At 43.2% G+C, this 22,206-nt stretch overlaps 7 protein-coding genes across 7 annotated transcripts; 4 read left to right on the top strand and 3 right to left on the bottom strand.

The window, feature by feature from the left end:
- Nucleotides 1-3,856: 3,856 nt before the first annotated feature.
- Nucleotides 3,857-5,295, bottom strand: Nthl1 (Nth-like DNA glycosylase 1). The gene is made up of 4 exons (XM_030386847.2): nucleotides 5,071-5,295; nucleotides 4,641-5,012; nucleotides 4,407-4,577; nucleotides 3,857-4,342 (listed from the first exon to the last, which is right to left on the bottom strand). Exons 1-4 carry the CDS (start codon nucleotides 5,185-5,187, stop codon nucleotides 3,944-3,946), a joined length of 1,059 nt encoding a protein of 352 aa, XP_030242707.1. The 5' UTR covers nucleotides 5,188-5,295; the 3' UTR covers nucleotides 3,857-3,943.
- A 109-nt stretch (nucleotides 5,296-5,404) lies between these two features.
- Nucleotides 5,405-11,881, top strand: mib2 (E3 ubiquitin-protein ligase mind bomb 2). The gene is made up of 7 exons (XM_030386843.2): nucleotides 5,405-5,846; nucleotides 6,821-6,917; nucleotides 8,144-8,311; nucleotides 8,377-9,046; nucleotides 9,103-9,265; nucleotides 9,333-11,085; nucleotides 11,147-11,881. The coding sequence occupies exons 2-7, from the start codon at nucleotides 6,851-6,853 to the stop codon at nucleotides 11,503-11,505; spliced, it is 3,180 nt and encodes a 1,059-aa protein (XP_030242703.1). The 5' UTR covers nucleotides 5,405-5,846; nucleotides 6,821-6,850; the 3' UTR covers nucleotides 11,506-11,881.
- A 318-nt stretch (nucleotides 11,882-12,199) lies between these two features.
- Catsup (zinc transporter catecholamines up) lies at nucleotides 12,200-13,902 on the top strand. The gene is made up of 2 exons (XM_030386852.2): nucleotides 12,200-12,656; nucleotides 12,720-13,902. Exons 1-2 carry the CDS (start codon nucleotides 12,332-12,334, stop codon nucleotides 13,724-13,726), a joined length of 1,332 nt encoding a protein of 443 aa, XP_030242712.1. The 5' UTR covers nucleotides 12,200-12,331; the 3' UTR covers nucleotides 13,727-13,902.
- A 49-nt stretch (nucleotides 13,903-13,951) lies between these two features.
- On the bottom strand, nucleotides 13,952-15,228 carry Ttc19 (tetratricopeptide repeat domain 19). The gene is made up of 3 exons (XM_030386855.2): nucleotides 14,519-15,228; nucleotides 14,276-14,423; nucleotides 13,952-14,215 (listed from the first exon to the last, which is right to left on the bottom strand). Exons 1-3 carry the CDS (start codon nucleotides 15,226-15,228, stop codon nucleotides 13,964-13,966), a joined length of 1,110 nt encoding a protein of 369 aa, XP_030242715.1. The 3' UTR covers nucleotides 13,952-13,963.
- Nucleotides 15,229-15,693: 465 nt separating this feature from the next.
- On the top strand, nucleotides 15,694-19,111 carry Acn (apoptotic chromatin condensation inducer acinus). The gene is made up of 5 exons (XM_030386849.2): nucleotides 15,694-17,438; nucleotides 17,500-17,710; nucleotides 17,770-18,031; nucleotides 18,098-18,210; nucleotides 18,281-19,111. Exons 1-5 carry the CDS (start codon nucleotides 15,934-15,936, stop codon nucleotides 18,467-18,469), a joined length of 2,280 nt encoding a protein of 759 aa, XP_030242709.1. The 5' UTR covers nucleotides 15,694-15,933; the 3' UTR covers nucleotides 18,470-19,111.
- Nucleotides 19,112-19,421: 310 nt separating this feature from the next.
- LOC115563593 (calcium load-activated calcium channel) lies at nucleotides 19,422-20,316 on the top strand. The gene is made up of 3 exons (XM_030386857.2): nucleotides 19,422-19,584; nucleotides 19,661-19,738; nucleotides 19,810-20,316. Exons 1-3 carry the CDS (start codon nucleotides 19,524-19,526, stop codon nucleotides 20,220-20,222), a joined length of 552 nt encoding a protein of 183 aa, XP_030242717.1. The 5' UTR covers nucleotides 19,422-19,523; the 3' UTR covers nucleotides 20,223-20,316.
- On the bottom strand, nucleotides 20,291-22,162 carry l(2)37Bb (FAD-dependent oxidoreductase domain containing lethal (2) 37Bb). The gene is made up of 2 exons (XM_089258055.1): nucleotides 21,518-22,162; nucleotides 20,291-21,455 (listed from the first exon to the last, which is right to left on the bottom strand). The coding sequence occupies exons 1-2, from the start codon at nucleotides 21,902-21,904 to the stop codon at nucleotides 20,307-20,309; spliced, it is 1,536 nt and encodes a 511-aa protein (XP_089114181.1). The 5' UTR covers nucleotides 21,905-22,162; the 3' UTR covers nucleotides 20,291-20,306.
- Between the last annotated feature and the right edge of the window lie 44 nt (nucleotides 22,163-22,206).

The raw sequence follows: 22,206 nt of genomic DNA, 5'->3' as shown, positions 1-22,206 counted from the left end.
GAAGTGTGTCTGATGGGCGTCGTCAGGCTCAAGCTCTGGCGGCAGCTACGCTTGTTGATATTGTCGCACTTGTGCTTGTGTTCGCACAGTGGTCAAAAGTGCACTGAAAATAAATGAATTTCGCGATAATTGAAGCAAAGTATATGTACATGCTTTATATGTATGGGTAATTAGGCGTTAATAAGTTAATGTGTGGTATATACTACTAATTGAGGCAAATATTGCTGATTTTACTACAATCTGGTCACACTGTACCTGTAAGCATTTTGATTGTCATGGCAATTCGAAAGCATTTGTCGGTAGCTCTGCCGCCCCCACCCAACGTCTGGCTCACTCAGTGGCAAACTGGCAGCCCAGCCCCACAACCCCCAGCTTGACTGCCCCCCACAACGCTGGCAGCAGCTACTTGCCACATTTGGCTTTCTGCCAGGACCATGACTGTGTGTTGGCATCGGGTGCGGTGGGTGCGGCAACTAAAAATGCGACGTGCGAGATTATCGTGTCGCTTGTTGGTCGACGACGTTGCCAAATACACACACACACACACACAGAGACGTTCACAGACACATATACAAGAATACTGAAGTAGTTGTTGGTGCCGTTTTTGCGGCTGTGCGCCCTCCCCTAAGCTCGCGCTGCTGGCAGCACAACTTACGCTACTGATGGCGTTGATGATGGCAAAAGGGCAACAACAGCAACAATAACAGCAACAACAACAAAAAGTGTGCAGCAGCGTGCGCGCGAGGATAACGACACGAAGCGAACGCCAACGATGGCTGATGTGGATGGCATAAAGCAGAAGGAGAGTGGGCAGTGTGCATGTGTTTGTGTGTCTGTGAGGTCGACCGTGCGTGTGTCTGCTTGTGTGTGTCTGTGCGACTAATTGGGTGAGAGAGAATGTGGGCGCTCAAATTGGTTTCGTGCTTTCGTGTGACGCGTGCGGAGGCGTGTAAGCTTTTTGTATGTATGTGTGTGTGTGTGTGTTTGCGTGTGTGTGTGTGCGGACACACTGACTAGTTGTTGTTGTTGCCTGGCATGAATGCTTGATGCGTGACGGCAGCGACCGCCAGTTGTTGCCAGCAATTGGAACGGACGCAGGACATTGTACGGACATGGACACAGCACAAAACAAAAAAAAAAGAAAGGAAAAATACAATTTGCGTCGTGTGGATGTGGATTTTATTTGTACGTTTCATTTTTTTTTTTTCACAAGTTTACTTTTGTTGTTTTGTGCCCTGTGCTTGGGATTTGCACGCTCGTGCAAGGACTCGACACCTAGCACCCCAAACGACCCGTCACGCCACGCCCGCCCGCCCACGTACGTTGCCTGTTTATGTCATTTTGTTTATGCTGCCCGCACCGACGCAAACTGCGCCATTTTTAAGCGACCCGTTTTAGTTTTTCTTACATACAGTTGCCGTCATCGCACCGTGCGACGCCTTTATCCCTTCTCCTACTACCCACCACCCACCTACCACCCACCGCCCCCACTCCCTTTTCCTGTTTTTGTTTTGCGGCTGACTAAGTTGAATTCAACGCTGACGGCGCCGCGTGGGTAACATCTGTGTCTAGGCAGTCCTCTAACGATTTTTTTTTTATTTTTGCATAAAAGTTGCATACACAATTCAAAAGAGAGCGAGGGAATGACAGACAGAGAGGAGAGAGAATGAGTACGGTTATGTATGCAGATCGGATCAGAGAACTAAAATATGTGCTTAATTGCACTAGTTTTATGATTTTTATTTGCAGTTCCTGAACTGTTGATATATAACTTTATGTAACTCATAAGCGCGAAATTCCTAAAGCCACTGGAACTGCAACGTGATCATTAAAATAGTCTGATTTCTCTTCTTTTTTTGTTATATTACATATTGTGTGACCAAATTTTGGTATATTTAATGCTGTGATTTGATTTTGAAAGTATTTTGAATACGATATTCAAATGTACTAGCTCTTTTATAAATATTGCCTAGAATTTAGTTAGAAAATTTAGAATTCGTCGCGCTGAGAAGGATAATAGAATACTTATCGTTAAATAGTCGCTAAACTGTGCGTACTCAAACGTTTAGCGCTCGAATAGATAAATAAACCTGTTCAAACAATGAACCGATAAATATACAGTAGTTAGAGCTAACCCGAAAACTCGGACCACTAGTAAAGTGAATCTGAAGCAGACTGCTTTGAAGATGAAGAGAAGTACATATGTATATAGCCATACAGCCAGTCAGGACCGCACTGAGCTTAAATCAAAAAAGCACCATAATTCGCCACAGGATGTCTGCAGCAAACTTTGCCACTGTTTCGAGTGTGGGTGCGCGATAAGAACGACAAGTGCCAGCCGAGTGCGAGAGTAGGAGAGAGGAATGAGGCGGCAAGGCTGCGGGTGTAAGGAGCAGGACGCATATCGCGCTGCGCTCACTTGACGCATTTGGAGTTCCACTTGACTGTGCGACTGTGACTTGGCTAACGGCAGGGCGTTTGCTTATCCCAATGCAGTTGTATATGTATACGTGTGTGTGTGTGTGTTTGTTTGTGTGTGTCTGTTATGCTTACACAAGTCACACGCACACTCAACACACACACAGACACAGACACAGGCAGACAAACATTTTCGCATGACTCCGACAGCTGGACGTTTCCTTGTTGTTGTTGTCGCACGCTTAAGTAGTATAGCAAACCCGTCACACCCACATCCACAGAACAGCACGCACACACACACACACACACACACACACAGAGGCGATGGCGCCGGCAGCACACGCCGGATGTGAATGGAAGGCAGTTGTGTAGAGAGGAGGAGAGCACGTAAACAGCGTTGAATTACAGCCTGACAAACGGGGCGTTGAAGTCTCGAACTTAAAAGTTATGTCTGTGTGTGTGTGGAGTGGGACTGCGGCTGTGGCTGTGGCTGTGGCTGGGGTTGGGCCGGGTTAACATGCTGATGTCTGTAGGTCTGGCTGTGGGCGCACGTCTGAACCCAGCCTGTGCATCATTTATAAGCCATGCTAGGCCACAGATTGTCTCGACACTCAAAACCCCCCCTAAAAACGAACCCAAACCCAATTCCGATCCCCTTAAACTTCCACTTCCCGCACCCTTGCCCAGTAAAGCGCGCACGCAACGAAGCTGATGATGAGTGCACGCCAGTCATAACTTGATGACTTTGCGGGCAGGGCGAGCACCAGGAGACCACCAGCCAACAGCCACCCGCCCACCATCCTCAAGGTGTCACGTGCGACGGCTCTTTGGTGCTAGCACTGCTGCTGCTGCTGCTGCTGATGTTTTGGCCATGACTGCGGCTGTTTGTGCACATAATTCATGCGACCAAGTTGAAATGAACAGCAATTTATTGAATAATACTTTCTCGCCATGAGGTCAATATACAATAGATGAGGTCGGCAACAGGACCCAAGGATCAGCTATCATCGAACTTTGGGAATTCGAATGCGCTATTATGATAGCTTGCTAGGATTATATTCTTTAGAGAATATATTTTGATATATACAGGTGATGTGTTATCCAGGTTGGCTTGTCTAAGTGGACAAGTCACTTATAGAGAATGGCTAACGAGCCCTTTATATTTTTAATTAAGTTTTTTAATCATATGTATTGTATGTTTCTGGTAATTACTTAAAAACTTTGCATTTAATAATAACAACATAAGTTTAATTATATTGAATTTCTTTTTATTATATTTTTAAGACGAACTCTGTTTGAAACTAGAGTTTTGAAAAACTGAAAGATTTGGCAATATGTTTTTTTTTTTTTTAGTTTTAAGTTAACTTAATTTTTAATGTTCTTTATATATTATTTAACTGAACTATTTTTTATGTCCGATCTTTAATCTTATTTTTATATTTTATATTTTAGTCTACCATACAAGTTGAGCTTCGCTTTTCACTTAAAGACCTTAAAATATATTTTATCTTCCATTTGAGCTTTCTTATTTCTTTTTGGGTAACACAGCTGCTGGGCAGATATCCTTGTTGAGGCACTCTGAGCAATTGGGCTTGACAGGCGTACAAATTGTTTGGCCAAAGCCCACGAGCAAATGATTCACCTCTGCCCAGAGTGGACGTGGCAGCCAGCTCTCAAGCTGGATGCGCGTTTGCTCCGGCTCCTTGGTGGGCTTCTTTAGCCATGCCAAGCGATTGGCAATGCGATGCACGTGCGTGTCGACGCCAATGCCTGTAATTTCTTGCCAAGCCGTCGCCATGCAAATGTGCGCCATTTTGGGACCAACTCCAGGTAGCTTCAATAGTTCCTTAATATTGTTCGGAATGTCCTCGTTGTATTTCTCCACAAGTATTTCTGAGGTTTGCTTCAGGTATTTGGCTTTGTTCTGAAAAGGATTAGCGCGTAGATAAGTTAGTAGTTCTTTTTTCAGATTCCAAACTTTTACACACTTTATAGAAGCTGACAGGATGAAGTAAACGCTCCAATTCCTCGACAGGTAGATCCTTCAGGCGAGCAGGAGTTAGAGTTTGTGCCTTCAGGCGCTTCATTGCCTCAAATGTGGTTTCATCTTTCGTCTGGCTGGATAGCATGAGACCCACCAATATATGGAAACGTTGCGTCTATCAATTAGGCTTATAGTTAAGCAAAAGCTTAGTTATTGTAAATGAAAAACTCTTTAAAACCTTTTCATTCGCATTCGCATCGGCACATTTATGGCAACCCATTGTATCAACCGGCGCGGGCTTCTCACTGCGCATTAAGCGAATGTTTTCCAAATGCTGCAGCCAATTGATGTTAGGGAAGTCTTCTTCGATTTTAACTGTATTGGCTGGTTCTGCCTTAACGTCTGGAATCTTGTCACATTCCGGCACCACCTCACATTTTACAATTGTTGCTTTACCCATTTGGATTTTTGAGGTTTTTGAAATCCCGGCAAGGCGCGATTTTTTGGCGGGCAAATTTGATTCTGGCAGCGAATTCACTTGTCGTTGTTTGCGTGTCTGAACAGGTGAAAAGTAACGTGCAGCAGCAACGCTTGGCAATTCCTCAATATCCTAAATTGCTCGCAAATTTATGGAAATTTCAAATTTAGAAATAATATTGCGAGCTTACCCACAATTCGGTCTTCACAGTTGGTTTTTCTGGCTTGACCTGCTTAGCCAGTTTACTTGACAGTGTTGTCTTTTTGCTTGCCATGCCTCTAATGAAAGTTTTGTAAAAATGTGGCATACAACCTTATTATTTATTAAATGAAAAATAAGAACTATAAACAAAAATCAGCGTCGTGCTGATGGCTAACAGTGTGACCGTTTATGCATGTTCTACACATCTGTTTTGTGTTTACAATGTTGCCAAGGGCTACACATTCGTTCAGTGTGGAGTCGTGCGTTAAGTGTGGAGTGTAGTATTTAGTATATTTTCACTAAAAATTTTCGCAACACCTACACTTTAACTCGTTTGCAATCGACAGCCACACTGTTTTACATTCATAAAATTAAAGTAAAATTAACTTTAAGGTACAATTTTGGTTAATAAAACTAAATTAACATGCTTGCTACGTTGCAGCATATAGATAACGGGTTGTACTAAATTATATAGTTAACATAAATATATAGAAAGTAGCACATTATGCTAATTGTGTGACAAATTGTGCATGATACGAATTTGTGTGTATTACAAAACAAATACAAAAAATAATTAATAATAGTACGAGTCGCGAAACGCTTACGCACACAGAAATGCATTGATTGACATAAAAAAGAAATTTAGTGCGAAACAATTACTGGAATTAGAGTGTAAAAGCGATATAATACTGCCACCCAACATACATTCAAACACAAGCACATACACACAGTTGTACACTCGGACGGAAGCGAAAAATTGCATTGGTAAGTTGTGTGTGTCCCCATCACAACAAATAACAATCAAATTGTTATAATTTTGAAATAATTATTTATCGCGTGTTGTTGACTTGTGGAAACTATGTGTAATCACTGAAATGGAATTTGTACATTTCCTCCACAAATACATGGCTATATCTATCTATGTGCATGAATGTGAGTGTAGATATGCTAATATATAGGGTATATGTATCCATATGTCTTATCTCATGCGTCACTCAGATTGTGGAAGACTCCTGCAGCTGCCGAGAATTGAGGACACCAATTTCTGCTCATAATATCTAAATTATTATCAATTGTGACGCATAATTTCTACTCCTATCATACAAAATGAGTGCATTTCTGCAATTTAAGAGTTCGTCATTTGGCGACTACTAGCGAAATGCCAAAATACCCAAAGACACGCCCGATACAATTTCAATTTCTTTAATTAAAATGTATTCAAATGTGGTAGTTGGGCTATAAATATATTTTATATTGATAAACCTTTGAAAATTATTTAAATTGCAATTTATTATAGAAGTAACACTGTCAATATACTGAATTTAGCTAAAACACTCGCTACCGGTCTTCTTTAGTGAGTTTCCAAACAAAAATTGCAATATCTTGTTTCTTTAAAATACTTTAAAAATACTATTCAAATACTCAATTACTCAAGTATTAATCAAAAGTATTTATTTAGGTAATGTATTCAATTTGTATGCAACGCGCGTTACTCGCATTGCATTTCTCTCTTTGAAAAAAGAAACATTCCCCGCGTCATCGAAAGACATACATACATATACATATATACATATGTATATATTTACATATGTACAATTTCCAGTTAGACATGCGCTGATTTTGTCGTTTGACCCAAATATATTCGCTGCTCCCTGCTCAACCCGCCCTCAATATTTTATCAATGATTTAATTAATACATACCTATCTATACATCTTAATATATTATGTACTCTTCACAGGCGACCGAGACGCAACAATTAATTACTGGAATGCGCGCCTCCATTCCGCCCGGCGTACGTGTTGTACGCGGCCCAAATTGGATTTGGTCGAACCAAGGTAGGACGTTACTTATTTTTGTTTACCCATTTCAGGTATTGACTAGCTAAAACTATTTGTTTATAATGTGTACAATTATGTACCTGTGTGTGTGTATGTGTATATTCACACTTACACGCACTAAACGATCCGCACTTTGATTGCTGCCAATGAGTGCAAAGAGGACGGGACGCTATTTTTAGCCACACTCAGAGCGGAATGTTTCCCAAATCTCTATCTCTGCATGCTAAACACACATGATATAGAAAATGTTCAATAGGAGCGGGGATGCCAGGGTGCGGGGTAAGATGCACACACATGTGCCTCTTGCCACATTGTTTTCACTTCGCTGTCATAAAAGAAGTCGTACTGCTGCCTTCGCTGCCTTTTGCTAAGGCGCGTGCCATTTGTATATGTTTTATTTTTAAACGTGGAACATTAAAGGCGTTGCCAGGAATATATGCTTACTACTGAGAGGGAGAAAAGAATTATATAAATAGCATTAGTCTAAAAACTTAAAGCATCGAATAAGAATATCAACTTCCTTTCTTCATGCTATTCAATTTCTATTATTCCTACTTCAGTTAACCGTCTGCTGTTAACTAACAGCCTTATTTTAGATTGTTTATAACTAACATTTCGTTGTTATGTTAATACCCTACGCATGCCTGTTAATATTACGATTGATTGTCTCCCGAAATCATGAGTTTGTGTAATAGAAAATAGGGCAGCAGAATAAATGAAGTTGAAGTCTGCGAACAATTCTTCAATTGTTTATAATGTATTAATAGCTTGAATGTACATTAACAGCCTAGCGTTAACATTGTCAGTGTTATGCGTTTTACAGTCCTGCCCCAACTTAAAGTGCACGTCAAAAATAAATCAAACGACTGCCTATTAACAAAGAGAATTGGGGGTCTTGTGTGGAAGTTGAACGATGAGATGTTTAAATTTAGAGTGCAGCTGCTTGGGCCGTATATGTGTATCCAACTGAAATTCCTATATAACTCGCCATGTTTGCTGGGGCAGATGTTTGGCAAGAGGCAAAGAACCAAAGAGCCATAGTCTGCCTGCCGGATGAAACATTTCCTTAGTACTTCGTTTACATTTTGGGGTGTGCGGCGTCTTATAAATAGCTCTAGCGAGCTGTCGGAAACTGGGGAGAACTGCTGTGTATAGAATAACCAAGAGAACGGAGCTTCATTACAGAAATGTACTTCAATTGTATTTTATTTTCCAACCAACAGACAACGGAGAAGGTCACGTTGGTACCGTCTGCGAAATTGGACGCTGTGGATCGACACATTCGCCAGAGAACACGGTTGTGGTCAATTGGGATTCCGGACATCGCACCAACTACAGAGTGGGCTATCAAAATCAATACGATTTAATCATTGTGGATAATGCCCAAGTTGGTAAGTGAATCGCTTCATTGTTTCTTTGTTCAATCATCTCTGAATGATGCGTCCGCTCCTTTAAGGTGTTCGTCATTCAAATGTCGTTTGTGATGGCTGCTCCAAGGCGGGCATAGCAGGCATTGTGTTCAAGTGCGCTCAGTGCACGGATTATCATTTGTGTGCCTTCTGCTACGGCGGTAATATACACGACTTGGAGCATACATTCGTGCGATACACCACGCCCAACTCACTGGGTGTTCGTGTGCCGGCAAGGAAAGGTTCACAGCGCATACAGTTGCGTGGTATATTTGTGGGCTCGAAGGTTGTGCGAGGTCCGGACTGGGAGTGGAACGATCAGGACGGCGGTGAGGGTAAAACGGGTCGGGTTATGGAAATACGTGGCTGGGACAACGAATCGTGTCGCAGTGTAGCCAACGTATCGTGGGTAACGGGTTCAACGAACGTCTATCGGCTGGGGCATAAAGGAAACGTGGATCTAAAGTACATAACAGCAACGTGCGGTGGTTACTACTACAAGGATCATATGCCTGTGCTGGGTCAACCCGAGGAGCAACAGCCTATCGTGTCCATGGTGAAGCCAAGCTTTTCTGTGGGCGACCGCGTCAAAGTGTGTCTCGAGGGCGAAGCGCTGATAAAGCTGCAACAGGGACACGGTGGCTGGAATCCGCGTATGGTCGACCATCTCGCCAAGTTGGGCACAGTGCATCGCATCACCGAAAAGGGGGATATAAGGTTGGCAAGACGCAAATTAAAGAATCTCAGTTATTAAATATATAAAATACTTGCAGAGTCCAATATGAGAACTGCCCCAATCGCTGGACCTTTCACCCCGCCGCACTCGTCAAAGTTGTTTCGTTTCGCGTGGGCGATCTGGTGACAATCATAAACGATGAATCTAAAGTGCAGCAACTGCAAAAAGGACACGGCGAGTGGATAGATCTCATGCGCTGTGTAAGAAATCGAATAAGATATAGTGAATCATAATAATGAATGACTAAAACGTCTTGCTTTACATTAGGCTCTGGGCAAACTGTGTAAAGTGCTTAAAGTATATTCCGATGGTGATCTGCGCATCCAGCAGCTGGACGATGGCTTCGAATGGACTCTGAATCCGAAATGTGTTAAGCTGGAGCGTTCTCCTTTGGCCACGGCAGCAGAACGTTCCAATAGTATGATGGATCTGAGCAATCGGCGTACGGATCATGTGATGACACCTCTATCGGGTCTCTCTGGAAGTTCAGTGCCCGACAAGCTGGTCCGTGAAGCGGCCCAGGGTCATTTGGATTTTGTGAAACAATATCTGGATGTCAATCCTAGTCAGGTGGATGTGATGAGTGGCGGCAAGGCCTGCATACAGGTGGCCTCCCATCAGGGCTACGTCGAGCTCGTGAAATACCTCATCTCCAAGGGCGCCAATGTGAATGTAGTGGATAAGGAAGGTGACTCGGCTCTTCATTATGCCGCCTTTGGCAATCAGCCTGAGACGATGCGCGTACTGCTCGAGCATGGCGCCGAGGTGAATTTCCTCAATTCCAGCCACTGTTCGGCTCTGCACATTTGCGCGCATAAGAAAACTCCTCATTGCGTGCGAGAACTGTTGAAGCACAATGCGAATGTTAATATCCAGGATTCGTACGGTGACACAGCACTCCACGATGCCATTGGAAAGGAGAACACGGAGGTCGTTGAACTGCTGTGCAATGCACCAAATTTAGATTTTACTGTGAAAAACCATCGTGGCTTCAATGTGCTGCACCATGCGGCGCTCAAGGGCAACGTGGTGGCTGCTCGTCGCATTCTTCAGTTGTCGCGCCAATTAGTCAACGTGCGCAAGGATGATGGCTTTGCAGCACTGCATCTGGCCGCTCTAAATGGACACGCGAAAGTGGTGGAGACATTGGTCACCGAGGGACAGGCTGAACTAGATATACGCAACAACCGACGACAAACGCCATTCCTGTTGGCCGTTTCCCAGGGACATGCGAGTGTTATTGAACGTCTTGTGAAGCTGTCGTGCGACATCAATGCTAAGGACGAGGATGGTGACAATGCGATGCATTTGTGTGTCATTAAGAGGACCAATTTACAGCAGGCCGCCAATCCCTCGCCCGAAGAGGCGCCCGAAATCTACAAGCTATTCGTCAGCCTCGCCCAGACGAGTGTGCGCACCGTGGATCGCCTGATGTACAGTGTGCTTATCTACCTGTCGCGCCATGGCTGTCGTGTGGAACTAAACAATGCCAATGCCAGCATCTTTGAGTGGATCACTGATCGCAATATACGACAGCTAGTCTTTGGCCAGCAAACGGATGAACCAAATGTGCCAACGATAGCACCAATACCACTGCAGCGGAATATGCAAGCCTTGGACATTGGATCAGCCGATGAAATTCCACGTAACGTTGCTGGCGAGGATGCAGGTGCGACGGTTAGTGCTGGCTCATTAGCTTTACCGCCACCGCCGCCCAAGCCCAGTGAGGCGGCAACCTCAACAGCTGGTCTGCAGCCTTCGCCGGGCAATAAGAAACTGAACTCGGATGCAGCCAGCAGTGGTACATCGCCCCAGATAGCGCCGCGTAAAAAGGCACCGAAGCCTCCGGTGCCGTCGGGATCATCGGAAACATCAGCAGCAACGAGCAGTGAGTCAAGCGGTTCTCTAAAGGCCCCGCTGGTAGGTGCAACAGCAGCTGCAGCAGCAGTTTTGCCGGTAATAATTTCCAACCAGCAGGAGTGCATAGTCTGCAATGAGCCGCTACAACTGGTGCGCTTTGGTATGTTCAAATGCCATTTGTCTCTAGTAATCTTCTAGTAACCATTAATATCTTCTTGTAGAGCCCTGCCTGCATCAGATTGCTTGCGAGGAATGCAGCATACGCATGAAGAAATGTTTGCGCTGTGGGGTTGCCATTGAGCGACGCATCGATGCCAATGGCCGTCAAGTAGTTGGCCATCAATCGACATTGACTGCGTCGCCCAGTGATCAGGCGCGTTTGCCATCGGGCGATCTGTTGCGTTATCTGGAGAACAAGGTGTTGGAATTCGAGGAATCGCATTTTTGTGGAATCTGTATGGAACGGAAACGGGATGTGGCCTTCCTTTGTGGTCATGGCGCATGCTCCCATTGTGCCGAAACATTACGCACGTGCCACATGTGCCGCAAGACAATACTGAAGAAGATCAATCTGTACTGAGCACTTACTCAGTGCACTGTAGCAATACGCAACCAAAGTGGCTTGTATATATACATACATACATACATATATAACATAAAGATGTTAACAATTTAATTATTATCAAGGATTTATGTTGCGTGATAACAACACCAGCTGATACCATCAATCGTTCCAGAGAACTTCATGCATGAATTTACTTTCCAACTTTATTATTTATTAAACACCACCACCACAAATAACAAGAACAATTATTTTGCACGCACACATGAACATGTAAACACACGCACATGCACATACACATGTCTATAGTCTATTAGCCTCGTTTAACGACAACGAAAACCCAACTAAATATGATTAGATGATTAATAATATAAGCATTTTAATTGCAATCGAACGATTAACGAACAACAATTTATTGCTAATGGAAACTACATTTTATCAAGAATACAGAACGTCTAAAACGTTATTAATATAAAACAGCTTAACTTTATAATGCAGGGGTAAGTCGAAAATTTGTATAACAAATCAATTGTAGTAAACCATATCTGGAAAGTATTCGGATTGCCAAGTCAGCTAAATAGTAATTATAAATAAAGAAAATACAAAACGTAACGGTGTTTTACGTATATTTTTGCCATCTAGTTATGCGCGAAATAATACCGAATAAAATACTGCATCCTTTCGATAGAAATTGAGCTCAGCATCGATAACACACAATAATGAGTACATATCGTTTTGGTTAATAGTCGAACTTCAACAGAACGCAAAAGAAAAATACACACGTCACAACTTACTAATAAAAAAGCTGAAACGTGCCGACGCGTGTGTGTAGAGAACTACGGCTATGTCAAAACAATTGGCTGATTATCAGCCAACAAAGTTGCAATTCTATAAGAAGGTAGCGCTAGGTATTTTACTAGTAGCAATACTGCTATCCTTTCCTGCAATATGCCAGAGTCAACATAATCCCAGTTTTAAATACTCGCGCGAAGCAAATGAAAATTTTGATGCCAAAAAAGCACCGCCGGTAAAACACGAACATCACCACCACGATCATGACCATCACGATCATGATCACCACGGGCATGATCACCACGATCATGACCACCATGATCATGATCATCATCATGACCATGGTCATCACGAGCACACAGTGCCTGCATCACTGGGTGAGCATTCGCCGCCTCTTGCTGATAAACATACTGTTATTGTAATGGACTTTTTTCTAATAGATATGAAGAGCATTTGGCTGCACTCCATAAGCTCTACGCTGCTTATCAGTGCTGCTCCCTTTGTGCTGCTCTACATTATACCGCTTGATAATAGCGAGGCGATGAAGCCGCGTCTTAAGGTTTTGCTTGCGTTTGCGTCGGGTGGTTTGCTGGGCGATGCATTCCTACACTTGATACCACATGCAACCCATCCACACAGTCATGGTGAGCACGACCATGATCATGGGCATGATCATTCCCACCACCATCATCATCATCATGAGGATGGCGAGGATGGACATGGTCATGTGCATGATATGAGTGTCGGCCTCTGGGTACTAGGAGGCATAATTGCATTTCTTTCCGTGGAGAAAATCGTGCGTATACTGAAAGGCCCAGGATCGGGAGGACATGGACACAGTCATGGCGCACCAAAGCCGAACCCAGTGGTCAAAGATAAAGAAGCCGCCGATAATAAGAAAAAAACAACGTCAAAATCAGCCAAAACTGTGGCCAAAACGGAAGCCAAACCGGAGGCCAAACCAGAGGCAAAGAAAGCCGATGACGAAGGTGAAGTGGAAATATCTGGATATTTGAATTTAGCTGCAGACTTTGCGCACAATTTCACCGATGGCTTGGCCATTGGTGCCTCCTATTTGGCAGGCAATAGCATTGGCATAGTCACCACCATCACCATTCTGCTGCACGAGGTGCCGCACGAAATCGGAGACTTTGCCATACTCATCAAGTCGGGCTGCTCGCGTCGTAAAGCTATACTGCTGCAGCTGGTCACAGCGCTGGGCGCCTTGGCGGGCACAGCTTTGGCTCTGCTTGGAGCGGGCAGCAGTGATGGCAGCTCAGCACCTTGGGTGCTGCCCTTCACTGCAGGTGGCTTCATTTATATAGCCACTGTGAGTGTGTTGCCCGAGCTGTTGGAGGAGTCAACAAAGCTAAAGCAATCCTTAAAGGAAATTGTGGCTCTACTTACAGGCGTTGCCCTGATGATTCTTATAGCCAAGTTTGAATAATGAATGGAATCGTTTAGTTTCTTAAGTATGGCCCGAATGTACTTCCTGAAAACAAATATGTGGGCATGTAAAATACTTTCTGAAAAGAAGACTATGTAAAAAAAACAACAAAATGTAACTATGAATTCTTAGAAAAGGAATGAAAGAGCGATATTATCATGTGTCTTTAGATTTAATCTTCTAAATTCAACAAACTATTCGTATTTAATTAACAAAGTTAAAATTGTCAGCAGCTGTTCAACCCTTCATGTATGATTTTATTTCATTCAGGCAATACTCGGCTTGTTCCAGGGCATCGGCATTCGAGTTGCTCTTGCCAATCTTCCAAGCAAGCTTACAAAAGTCTTCGGCTTCTGCAAGCAGGCCTTCGCGTAGATAAACCAAGCCCAAATTCGCCTGAATGACGCCTTCCTGGGCGGTATCCTTTAGCTCCTTGGCTATGTTCAGTGCGCGTAAAAGCGTTTCTTTGGCTTCAGCATACTTTTCAAGCTATTGAATAAAATATATACGATGAGAAATTATTTGTATCATATTTTAAATGTGACTTACATTTACATAAGCTACGCTAATATTATTTAAAATAGTGACTGAGGCATCGTTCAGGTATCCGTAGACGTCGACGAGAATGTTCAGAGCCTCTGTGAACAGATTCCTGGCCTCCTCATATTTGCCTTGCTTCATCAGAAGTTGACCAAACCTGCGTATTCGTAAACAATTGCATTGTTAGTCGAATCCTATTCAGTTGAATATTTGGTTTCGGTTTTAGAGGAAGCATGGAACAACCTTCAATACCAGTTCTTTGTCAAACCATATAGCTCCAGTACATCACTATTCTCGGGCATTTCTTTCACTAGTTTGGCCAGCCGTTGCAGCGTCCATTGGAAGCCCTGAAAGCTCTTCACTAGATCGCCCTGCAGCTGTGACATATGCGCTATTTTAGAGCTGATGTGCAATATTTTAGGACTGTCTTCTGTATGGCCATCGGCCATTAGGCGTCTCATTACATCCACAAAGAGGGTTTCGGCTTTTTTGAACTGCTCCCGTTCCATGGCCAGATTGGCCATCACATCGTACACATAGGTAATGCCGTTTGTTGATCGCATATCTTGGGCCATGCGAAGCGCCAAATGTAGCATCTGTTCGGCCTTGTCGTACTGCTCCTTCTGTATGCAGAGTATGGAACGTTTTATGGTATTCACTAGCTTCGTTTCGGGTGTTTCCTCCTCTTTCTCGTCATCGCCAAACAGATTAAAGCTAAACATGGCCGCAAATACTAGTCCGGTGTGAGGATATTTAGATTTTCTTTCAGACTGCTGGTGATGCTGTTGCCTCTGTTGTTGCTGATCCATGTAAACAGAACCCAATGTGCCTGATTCTTGCGCCAGGGATTTGTAGCCTGTGTGCGCTCTCATTGTATAGTTGTGTGGACTGACAACCATGGTCCGCATGAAACGTGTGCGGCACAACACTTGTGCTAGTTTACCAAAATTCTTCACCATCATTTTGTAATGCAATGCATTCTATAATTAACTCGTAATTTTTATGACCAATCCGTTTACTCGGTCGGTCGGTTGGGTTGTTCAGCCCAATTACGAAATATATGTAAGTCAAAACAGTGTTGTAAAGGACGGGCATTTACTGTTTTATGAGTACCTAATGCATTTGAAAAATACAATATTACAAATTAAGATCATAGTAGGTAAAGCAAAAGTTTTACATTAATTTTTAAGTTTCAATTAATATTATTTCTTTAATGCTTGAAATAGGACACATCTAAGGGACTAATTGTTATCGCTGAACCCTGAATTAGAATATTAATGAAACTCAATTAGGTGAAGATTTTTTAATAGTAGTATATCCTGACACTAACCATTTATTTGGTTAGTGATCCAGATAAAGTTCCCTATTTTATTTACAGTACATTAAAAGTATCGATAGTAAGAACATGCGATAGTTTAGAAGCATTGATTGCAACTGAAAAAAGCAACCCTACCTATTGATGGCGGATTGACGCTTTTCGCTGGCAACAAAATTTTCTTTTACGAGTAATCAAAAACGGGCACGCCGCAAATTAAGCAAATAATTGTGCGTGTTATTAAATCGCATACTGCCGACGTTTAAAAATAAGTGCAACAGCATTTTATTTTAGTGTATTATCATCAAAGGCATAAGTGTACGGCACGAGCAGTATTTTTTTAGTTACAGCTATGAGACGTCGTAGCGAACGAAAAAAATCTACATCGCCTGCACCTTTGCCGGCACGTCGCAGTCGCCGATCACTTAAAATATCGGAAAATGAAAGAACTGAGGATGGGACGCTTGTAGAAAAAATAGAAGAAACTAAAGCGCCTCCAATAATTGAAGAAATCAATGAGGAGCGCAGAGAACAGCGAGCGTCAAGCGAAGAACATGCAGTCGCATCGCCAGTGCGCAAAAGCCGCTCAACACGCACGACACCTAAAAAGCGCCAAAGCGCTAGCAGTCAGCGGGAGAAAAGTAGTGAGCGTAAGGTGGAAACCATACCTGAGGAAGTTGAAAATGGCTCAGATGCGCCGGTAGTAGCGGAAGCGGAGACGGATTCTGAAGCGAGTTCCACCAAAAAGAATTCCGATATCGATAAACAAGTATCGGTCGAAAAGGAAATGAGCAAGAAACCCGATGAGCCGCAAGCCGAACAGAAACAGCAGCAGATCGAAGAAAAAATAAAATCCGAAACAGATTCAGCGGATGTCAAGAAAAAGCCGAACATACAGGTAGATGACGAGGAGAAGTGCATGAAGGAACCCAATGATGAGGAAGCGGACGTTGACGGAACGAAGGAAACGGGAAAGGGGAAGGACAACAGAAGTGAGCGTACCGCGGAGGAAGAGGTAAAAGTTGCGTCTTCTTTAAGCTTAACAGCAAGTAAGGATGAAGTACATCTAAAAACCACAAGCGATGTATTAGACATTCAAACAGAGGACATGGAAGAGAGGAATTCTGATAGACCGGAGCCAGACCAAGGGGATCAGCCCAAAGTGGATGACAACAAAACACCGGTTAAAACTGATGAGCCGAAGGAGAATCAGAAGGAAACCGGCGAGCAATCCCTGGAAAAGCAAACTAACAAGGAACATGCAAACAGCGATAATCTGGAAAACGTTACACAACAGCGGTCCGTGAGGAAACGCAAATGGCTGAGCAAAAAAGTGGCCGAACGTGCGCCACCCGTGTTGGCTATATCAACCGATTCACTCAAGAATATTATAGCAGATGTGGTCAATCCAGTGCCACTCAGTGATGTGCAATTGGAGTCATCATCTGAAGAGGAGGGACTCGTTACCAGCGATCATGAAACAGACGAACGATCGTTGACCCCCGAACTGCGTGTCATAAAAGATCGCGATGAGGGCAATGCGACCGATGAGGAACAACATCAACAGAAACCGCAACCAAAATCGAATCATGAGAAGGAATCGGTGCCAACAACGGTGCCAGCTGCAAGTAAAACAGCAATCGAGCCCGCCGTGTCAAAAACTAGTGCTGTCGCCCGATCACCCAGCCCGGCCCGTAATCGTGCCAGCCATGTGCTCTTCATTACCAATTTGGTGCGGCCGTTTACGGTGCTGCAGCTGAAGGGTCTGTTGGCGCGAACGGGAAAGATCGTCGAAGAAGATGGATTCTGGATTGATCGCATCAAGTCGAAGTGCTATGTTGCGTATGAAACAGAGGAGTAAGTCCATTTCCTGAAATTATGGATACTATAATACTAACTCATTTTATTTATATTACAGCGAAGCGATTGAAACCCGTCATGCTTTGCATGGTGTACGTTGGCCAGTGTCAAATCCCAAGTGCTTGAACGTTGATTTTGGCAGTCGCGCAGACATGGATCGTGCTATACAATCTACAAAGAACGAGGCACCTAAATATCCGCAAGACAATACTAGAGATAATCAGAACGCTGGTAATACTTGGTCACGTTTGGATGCAAGCGATAAAAAGGTATGTTTGACACTGGGAATCTATTGAAACATAATTAACCGAAACCTCTTTGCTAACAGCCAGCACGTCCAGTGCGTGAATGGGATGTGGGCAAAAAGGAGCCGAATGAGCGCGACAAGTCAAGCAATGACAGACGTCGCAGCAGTAAGGAACGCGTTGACGCCAGATTGCGTGATTCCGAGCGTGGTAAAGTGGGCGATGAGTTAGAGCGCGGTGGACAGGATCGAAAACGATCACGAGAGCGCGACCGCGGAGGACGCGAGCGTGATCGCGAACGCAGCGAACAACGTGTACATGGACGCAGCAGGAGCGGATCACCAGGTAATTAGTGGCTTAACGCTAGACAAATTAATGTATGCTAATAATTGGGCTCTTGCTCACACACAGCGTTAAAGTCCAGAAAGAAGGAGAATGAGCCACCCATTAGACTATTGGATGATTTATTTCGCAAAACAAAGGCGACGCCTTGTATATATTGGCTGCCTCTGACACCGGAAGCTGTGAGTAACTGGAAATGGAAACTATTCAACTTTTGTTTAATATTCCGTTCTTATTTATATAAAATACCAGATTGCCGAAAAGGAGGCGTTCCGTCAGAAGCGTATTGAAGAGCATAAGCAGCGTATCAAGGAACGTGAAGAGCGCCTCAAAGAGCGCGAACGTGAAAAGGATCGCGATCGTCAGCGAGATACTCGACGCAATCGATCAACCGAGCGTCGGCGTTCGCGCAGTCGCGAGCGGGAGCGACGGCGTTACTAGACAGTAACTAAATGAACAACCGAAATAAAACTAAAACAAAAAAGTCAACTCGACAACAATTTTAAAGCAACAATTAACTAAAAACAAAATCTACAACAAAAAAAACAATGAAAAAGAGCAAGCATACACTGCAACGATAGTTTGAAGTGTTTTTTTCGTGGAAATTCGAACCTTTTACCTTTTGAGTTTAAAATATTCATTTTGAAGTCAAACTTTACTTCAAGTTGAATATATCCCAATCGCTCAACGCCGAAACTTAATGAGATTTAAATTTCTTTCTTTTTCCTTCTATATATACTTATATATCTACATAACTTGATTTAATTTCTTTCCCAAATGTAGCTTTTTACAGTGCAACAGCAACAAGAACTACAACTACAACAACAACCAGAACAACAGGCGACAGTCAGTCAATAGAACGGCGAGAATCGTAGCACACATTGGATATGTCTCTGTCTCGAAGTCCTAAAACTGTAGCCGCAAGTGTTTAAATTCGCCACTTATACATTAATAATTAAATATATACATACATACATAAACAGCAAAATGCAAATTAACTGAATTGTATTAATTGAAATTTTAAAAGAACCTAAATATAACAAAATCACAGAGGGCAAGCTTGTGACAATGCCAAAAATTTAACATCTATCTCTTTATTTTCACACATTGTATACATTGTAATGATATCGTTGGAGTATAAATCTAGATCTGAATCTAAATATATAGTTTTGCTACTTTTAATAGCTGTCTTTAAAATTGTAGTTAAGGTTTCCCAAACAATGCTGGAGATTTCTCAACAATTAATTCTTAATTAATAAGTATTTAACTTTGATCAGTCTGTGAAATAAATAGAATTAAACGTTCGTTTATTAAAAGAAAATAAAACCAAGTTCAACATTTAAAAACGCGCTCCCAAAGTACTCGATGCCTATAAGCAAACAAACATCGATACTTCGTACGGCAATATTTCGATTAGTATAAAGTCGGTCAAAGTAATACTTGTAATCGCTATCGAATTAATTTATTAAAATTTTACATTGGAAGTAAAGAAAAAATGTGGTCCGACACTTTTTTAATTGTATTTATATCAATATGCACGGCATTTTTGGGGGAAGGTATGTATTAAAAAAACTATAGCGGTATGTGAATATAGTTTTAATAATAAATCATCACACACGTATTCATTTATAGGACTTACATGGGTGCTGGTCTACCGCACCGAGAAGTACCAGCGGCTAAAGACAGAAGTAGACAAACAGAGCAAGAAGTGTGAGTATATTAAGTGTGCAGTTTGCGGTAAAGGTTGTAGGCTAATTACATGTCACGTGATTTACATTTAGTGGAACGACGTAAGGAGACACACGGCGACTCTTTGGATAAATCGGTAAAGAAGAAACTTGAACGTTACGAGGAGAAGTTGAAGAATAACAATCGCGACTTATCGCTGGTGAAAATGAAGTCCATGTTTGCAACTGGATTTGCATTCACCGCCTTGTTGAGCATGTTCAATAGCATTTTCGATGGTCGTGTTGTGGCCCAATTGCCGTTTACTCCCATCTCCTGGATTCAGGGCCTGAGCCATCGCAATTTGTCGGGTGATGACTACACTGACTGTTCCTTCATCTTCCTCTATATCCTCTGCACCATGTCCATCCGTCAAAATATTCAAAAACTGTTGGGCTTTGCACCGTCGAGAGCGGCTAGCAAGCAAGGTGGTGGCCTCTTTGGCCCGGCGCCAGGTCAATTTAAATAGTTCGACTTTTTGTTTATTGATTTTTTCCTAGCTAAATTTTGGATTGGATTTTTCTTTAAAAGGCCACATACAATAAATTACATTTTAATTTAAAGCATTAAACTCATACATGGGTTTGTCAACAATAAGTCGATCAAATCCTAACCGAGACAAGTCCAATGTGCGGAATTGTCCGTCCATAATGAGTTCAGAGATGGCTCGACCCAGTGCTGGGGTCTGCTGTATGCCCTGCCCACTGAAGCCGCTGGCAATGTATAGATTATGATAGTAAGGATGCGGTCCCAAGATACCATTATCGTCGTACACGTTGTAGTCGTAAAGGCCGGCCATGCTATTGACTACCTTGGCGTTCACGAAGGCGGGCACACGCTCGATCAGCGCGGGAAGAATATTCTCATTGAAGTACGTCGGATCCACGTCTAAATTATCGGAACTCATTTTTTCGCCAGGTAACGCATTGTGCCCGCACACGTAGTCGCCGCCCAAGCCCACTCGACGGATATAGGTGCCTGTCGTTGCGTCCACAACCATGGGCATTGCCATGCCGGGAGCACTCTGATCCTGGGTGTTTATCTTGTACATGTAACGCTTGCGAGCATCTATGGGCAAGGGCAGATGCAGCACTCCTTCGCCAAGGCCAATTCGTGCTAGGCGTGCTACATCCCCACTTTTTATGCCCGCTGCGATGACGCATAGAGCGAATTTAATGGAGCGCTTCGCCCCACCTGGCAGCTGGATGATCACCTTGTCCAGGCTCTGATAGCCACCCTTCTCGGAGTTAGTTACTATAATATCGGCTTGGCTTACAAACTCAAAGGCGACAGCTTCGCCATGCACGAAATGCGCGCCATAGCCTTGGGCAGCCCGTTTGTAATTGGCTAGGAGCGCCCAGGGATCAAACCAACCTTCACGTTCCTGCCCATAACAGCCGAGCGCGATGCCTTTGGTGTTTAGCCAAGGAAACTTGGAGGCCAAGCGATCTTTTGTAAGCAACTCATTGCGTGCCCCGAGCTCGTTTTGCAGCTGTGATGTCTGCTTCAGCATCTCCGCATCCTCCTCACCGGCAAGCACAAGATGTCCATATGGCATATATTTAATAGGTATATCGGTGCCAAAGTGTTCCGGCGCTTCGCGCAGAAAATCCGCAGCAAACAAAGACATTTGTATTGTTTCTGGCAATGCGAAATGATGGGACAGCCCATTGATGGACACACGAGTTGCGGATTTCTCGTGCTGAAATTAAAGCGAAACTGAAATGTTTTCTGAATACATTTTTATCATCAATCGGTCCATACCTTGATATCCTTTTCAACAACAACTACATTGAGACCATCGCGCGCCTTCTGTTTGAGCCAATAGGCAATGGAGCTGCCCATTCCTCCCCCTCCAATGATGAGGACGTCGCAATGTGTTGGGAATTCATCGTTGCTGCCCTTGTCACCGCTAAAGTTAAATTTATTGCTTGTAGCTATAGGCTGGGGCTTGTTCTCACTATCAAATTGATCTTCTTTGGGCACAAAGAACTCCTTAATCTTTCGCATATCCTTGCCTAGCAGGCGAAATGTGCGACGTATGGGATGCAGGTCGTTTGGGTCATCACCGCCGGGCGGTTTCGAACCAGTGGAGTGAGGACGTAGTAGTGGAACCTGAATCTGACGTATAACATGTCTGCAACGTAGCATCTTTCTGACCACGAGGTAGTAATTAAGACTATGGTTTATTTTAATTCATTAAATGACGATTGTTATGCTATCTCATAACGTTCAAAGGAAAACAGCTGATGAAAGTGGTTCTGATTAGACTTACTCGTTGCGCTGTTAACTTAACACTAGGCTAAAATGTTAATAACAGTGTAAACAGCTACTTGTGTAGCTGTAATTATAAAAATTTATACAACAAAAATTGCCTGAGATTTTACATGCATTGAAAAAACAGCATGTTTACCTTATGTTTCTTTGAGCAATTTTTGATGAAAAAAAATAAA

The sequence above is a fragment of the Drosophila navojoa genome, chromosome 3, assembly GCF_054131105.1.
Source record: "Drosophila navojoa isolate 15081-1374.11 chromosome 3, UAZ_NAV_1.0, whole genome shotgun sequence".
Taxonomy (NCBI): Eukaryota; Metazoa; Arthropoda; class Insecta; order Diptera; family Drosophilidae; genus Drosophila; species Drosophila navojoa.
This window is presented reverse-complemented; position numbering and strand designations above follow the sequence as displayed.

Bases quoted from the DNA above. Each gene is read 5' to 3' on its own strand.
- Catsup (XM_030386852.2), top strand. From the start codon at position 12,332: ATGTCAAAACAATTGGCTGATTATCAGCCAACAAAGTTGCAATTCTAT. The intron at 12,657-12,719 runs GTGAGCATTCGC...TTTTTCTAATAG, and splicing joins CACAGTGCCTGCATCACTGG to ATATGAAGAGCATTTGGCTG.
- mib2 (XM_030386843.2), top strand. From the start codon at position 6,851: ATGCGCGCCTCCATTCCGCCCGGCGTACGTGTTGTACGCGGCCCAAAT. The intron at 6,918-8,143 runs GTAGGACGTTAC...TCCAACCAACAG, and splicing joins TTGGATTTGGTCGAACCAAG to ACAACGGAGAAGGTCACGTT. The intron at 9,266-9,332 runs GTAAGAAATCGA...GCTTTACATTAG, and splicing joins GGATAGATCTCATGCGCTGT to GCTCTGGGCAAACTGTGTAA.
- LOC115563593 (XM_030386857.2), top strand. From the start codon at position 19,524: ATGTGGTCCGACACTTTTTTAATTGTATTTATATCAATATGCACGGCA. The intron at 19,585-19,660 runs GTATGTATTAAA...ATTCATTTATAG, and splicing joins CACGGCATTTTTGGGGGAAG to GACTTACATGGGTGCTGGTC. The intron at 19,739-19,809 runs GTGAGTATATTA...ATTTACATTTAG, and splicing joins AGACAAACAGAGCAAGAAGT to TGGAACGACGTAAGGAGACA.
- Acn (XM_030386849.2), top strand. From the start codon at position 15,934: ATGAGACGTCGTAGCGAACGAAAAAAATCTACATCGCCTGCACCTTTG. The intron at 17,439-17,499 runs GTAAGTCCATTT...TTTATATTACAG, and splicing joins GTTGCGTATGAAACAGAGGA to CGAAGCGATTGAAACCCGTC. The intron at 18,211-18,280 runs GTGAGTAACTGG...ATAAAATACCAG, and splicing joins TGCCTCTGACACCGGAAGCT to ATTGCCGAAAAGGAGGCGTT.
- Ttc19 (XM_030386855.2), bottom strand. From the start codon at position 15,228: ATGATGGTGAAGAATTTTGGTAAACTAGCACAAGTGTTGTGCCGCACA. The intron at 14,424-14,518 runs GTATTGAAGGTT...ACGAATACGCAG, and splicing joins TATGGTTTGACAAAGAACTG to GTTTGGTCAACTTCTGATGA. The intron at 14,216-14,275 runs GTAAGTCACATT...TTTATTCAATAG, and splicing joins TTAGCGTAGCTTATGTAAAT to CTTGAAAAGTATGCTGAAGC.
- Nthl1 (XM_030386847.2), bottom strand. From the start codon at position 5,187: ATGCCACATTTTTACAAAACTTTCATTAGAGGCATGGCAAGCAAAAAG. The intron at 4,578-4,640 runs GTTTTAAAGAGT...CCTAATTGATAG, and splicing joins ATGCGAATGCGAATGAAAAG to ACGCAACGTTTCCATATATT. The intron at 4,343-4,406 runs GTGTGTAAAAGT...AATCCTTTTCAG, and splicing joins ATCCTGTCAGCTTCTATAAA to AACAAAGCCAAATACCTGAA.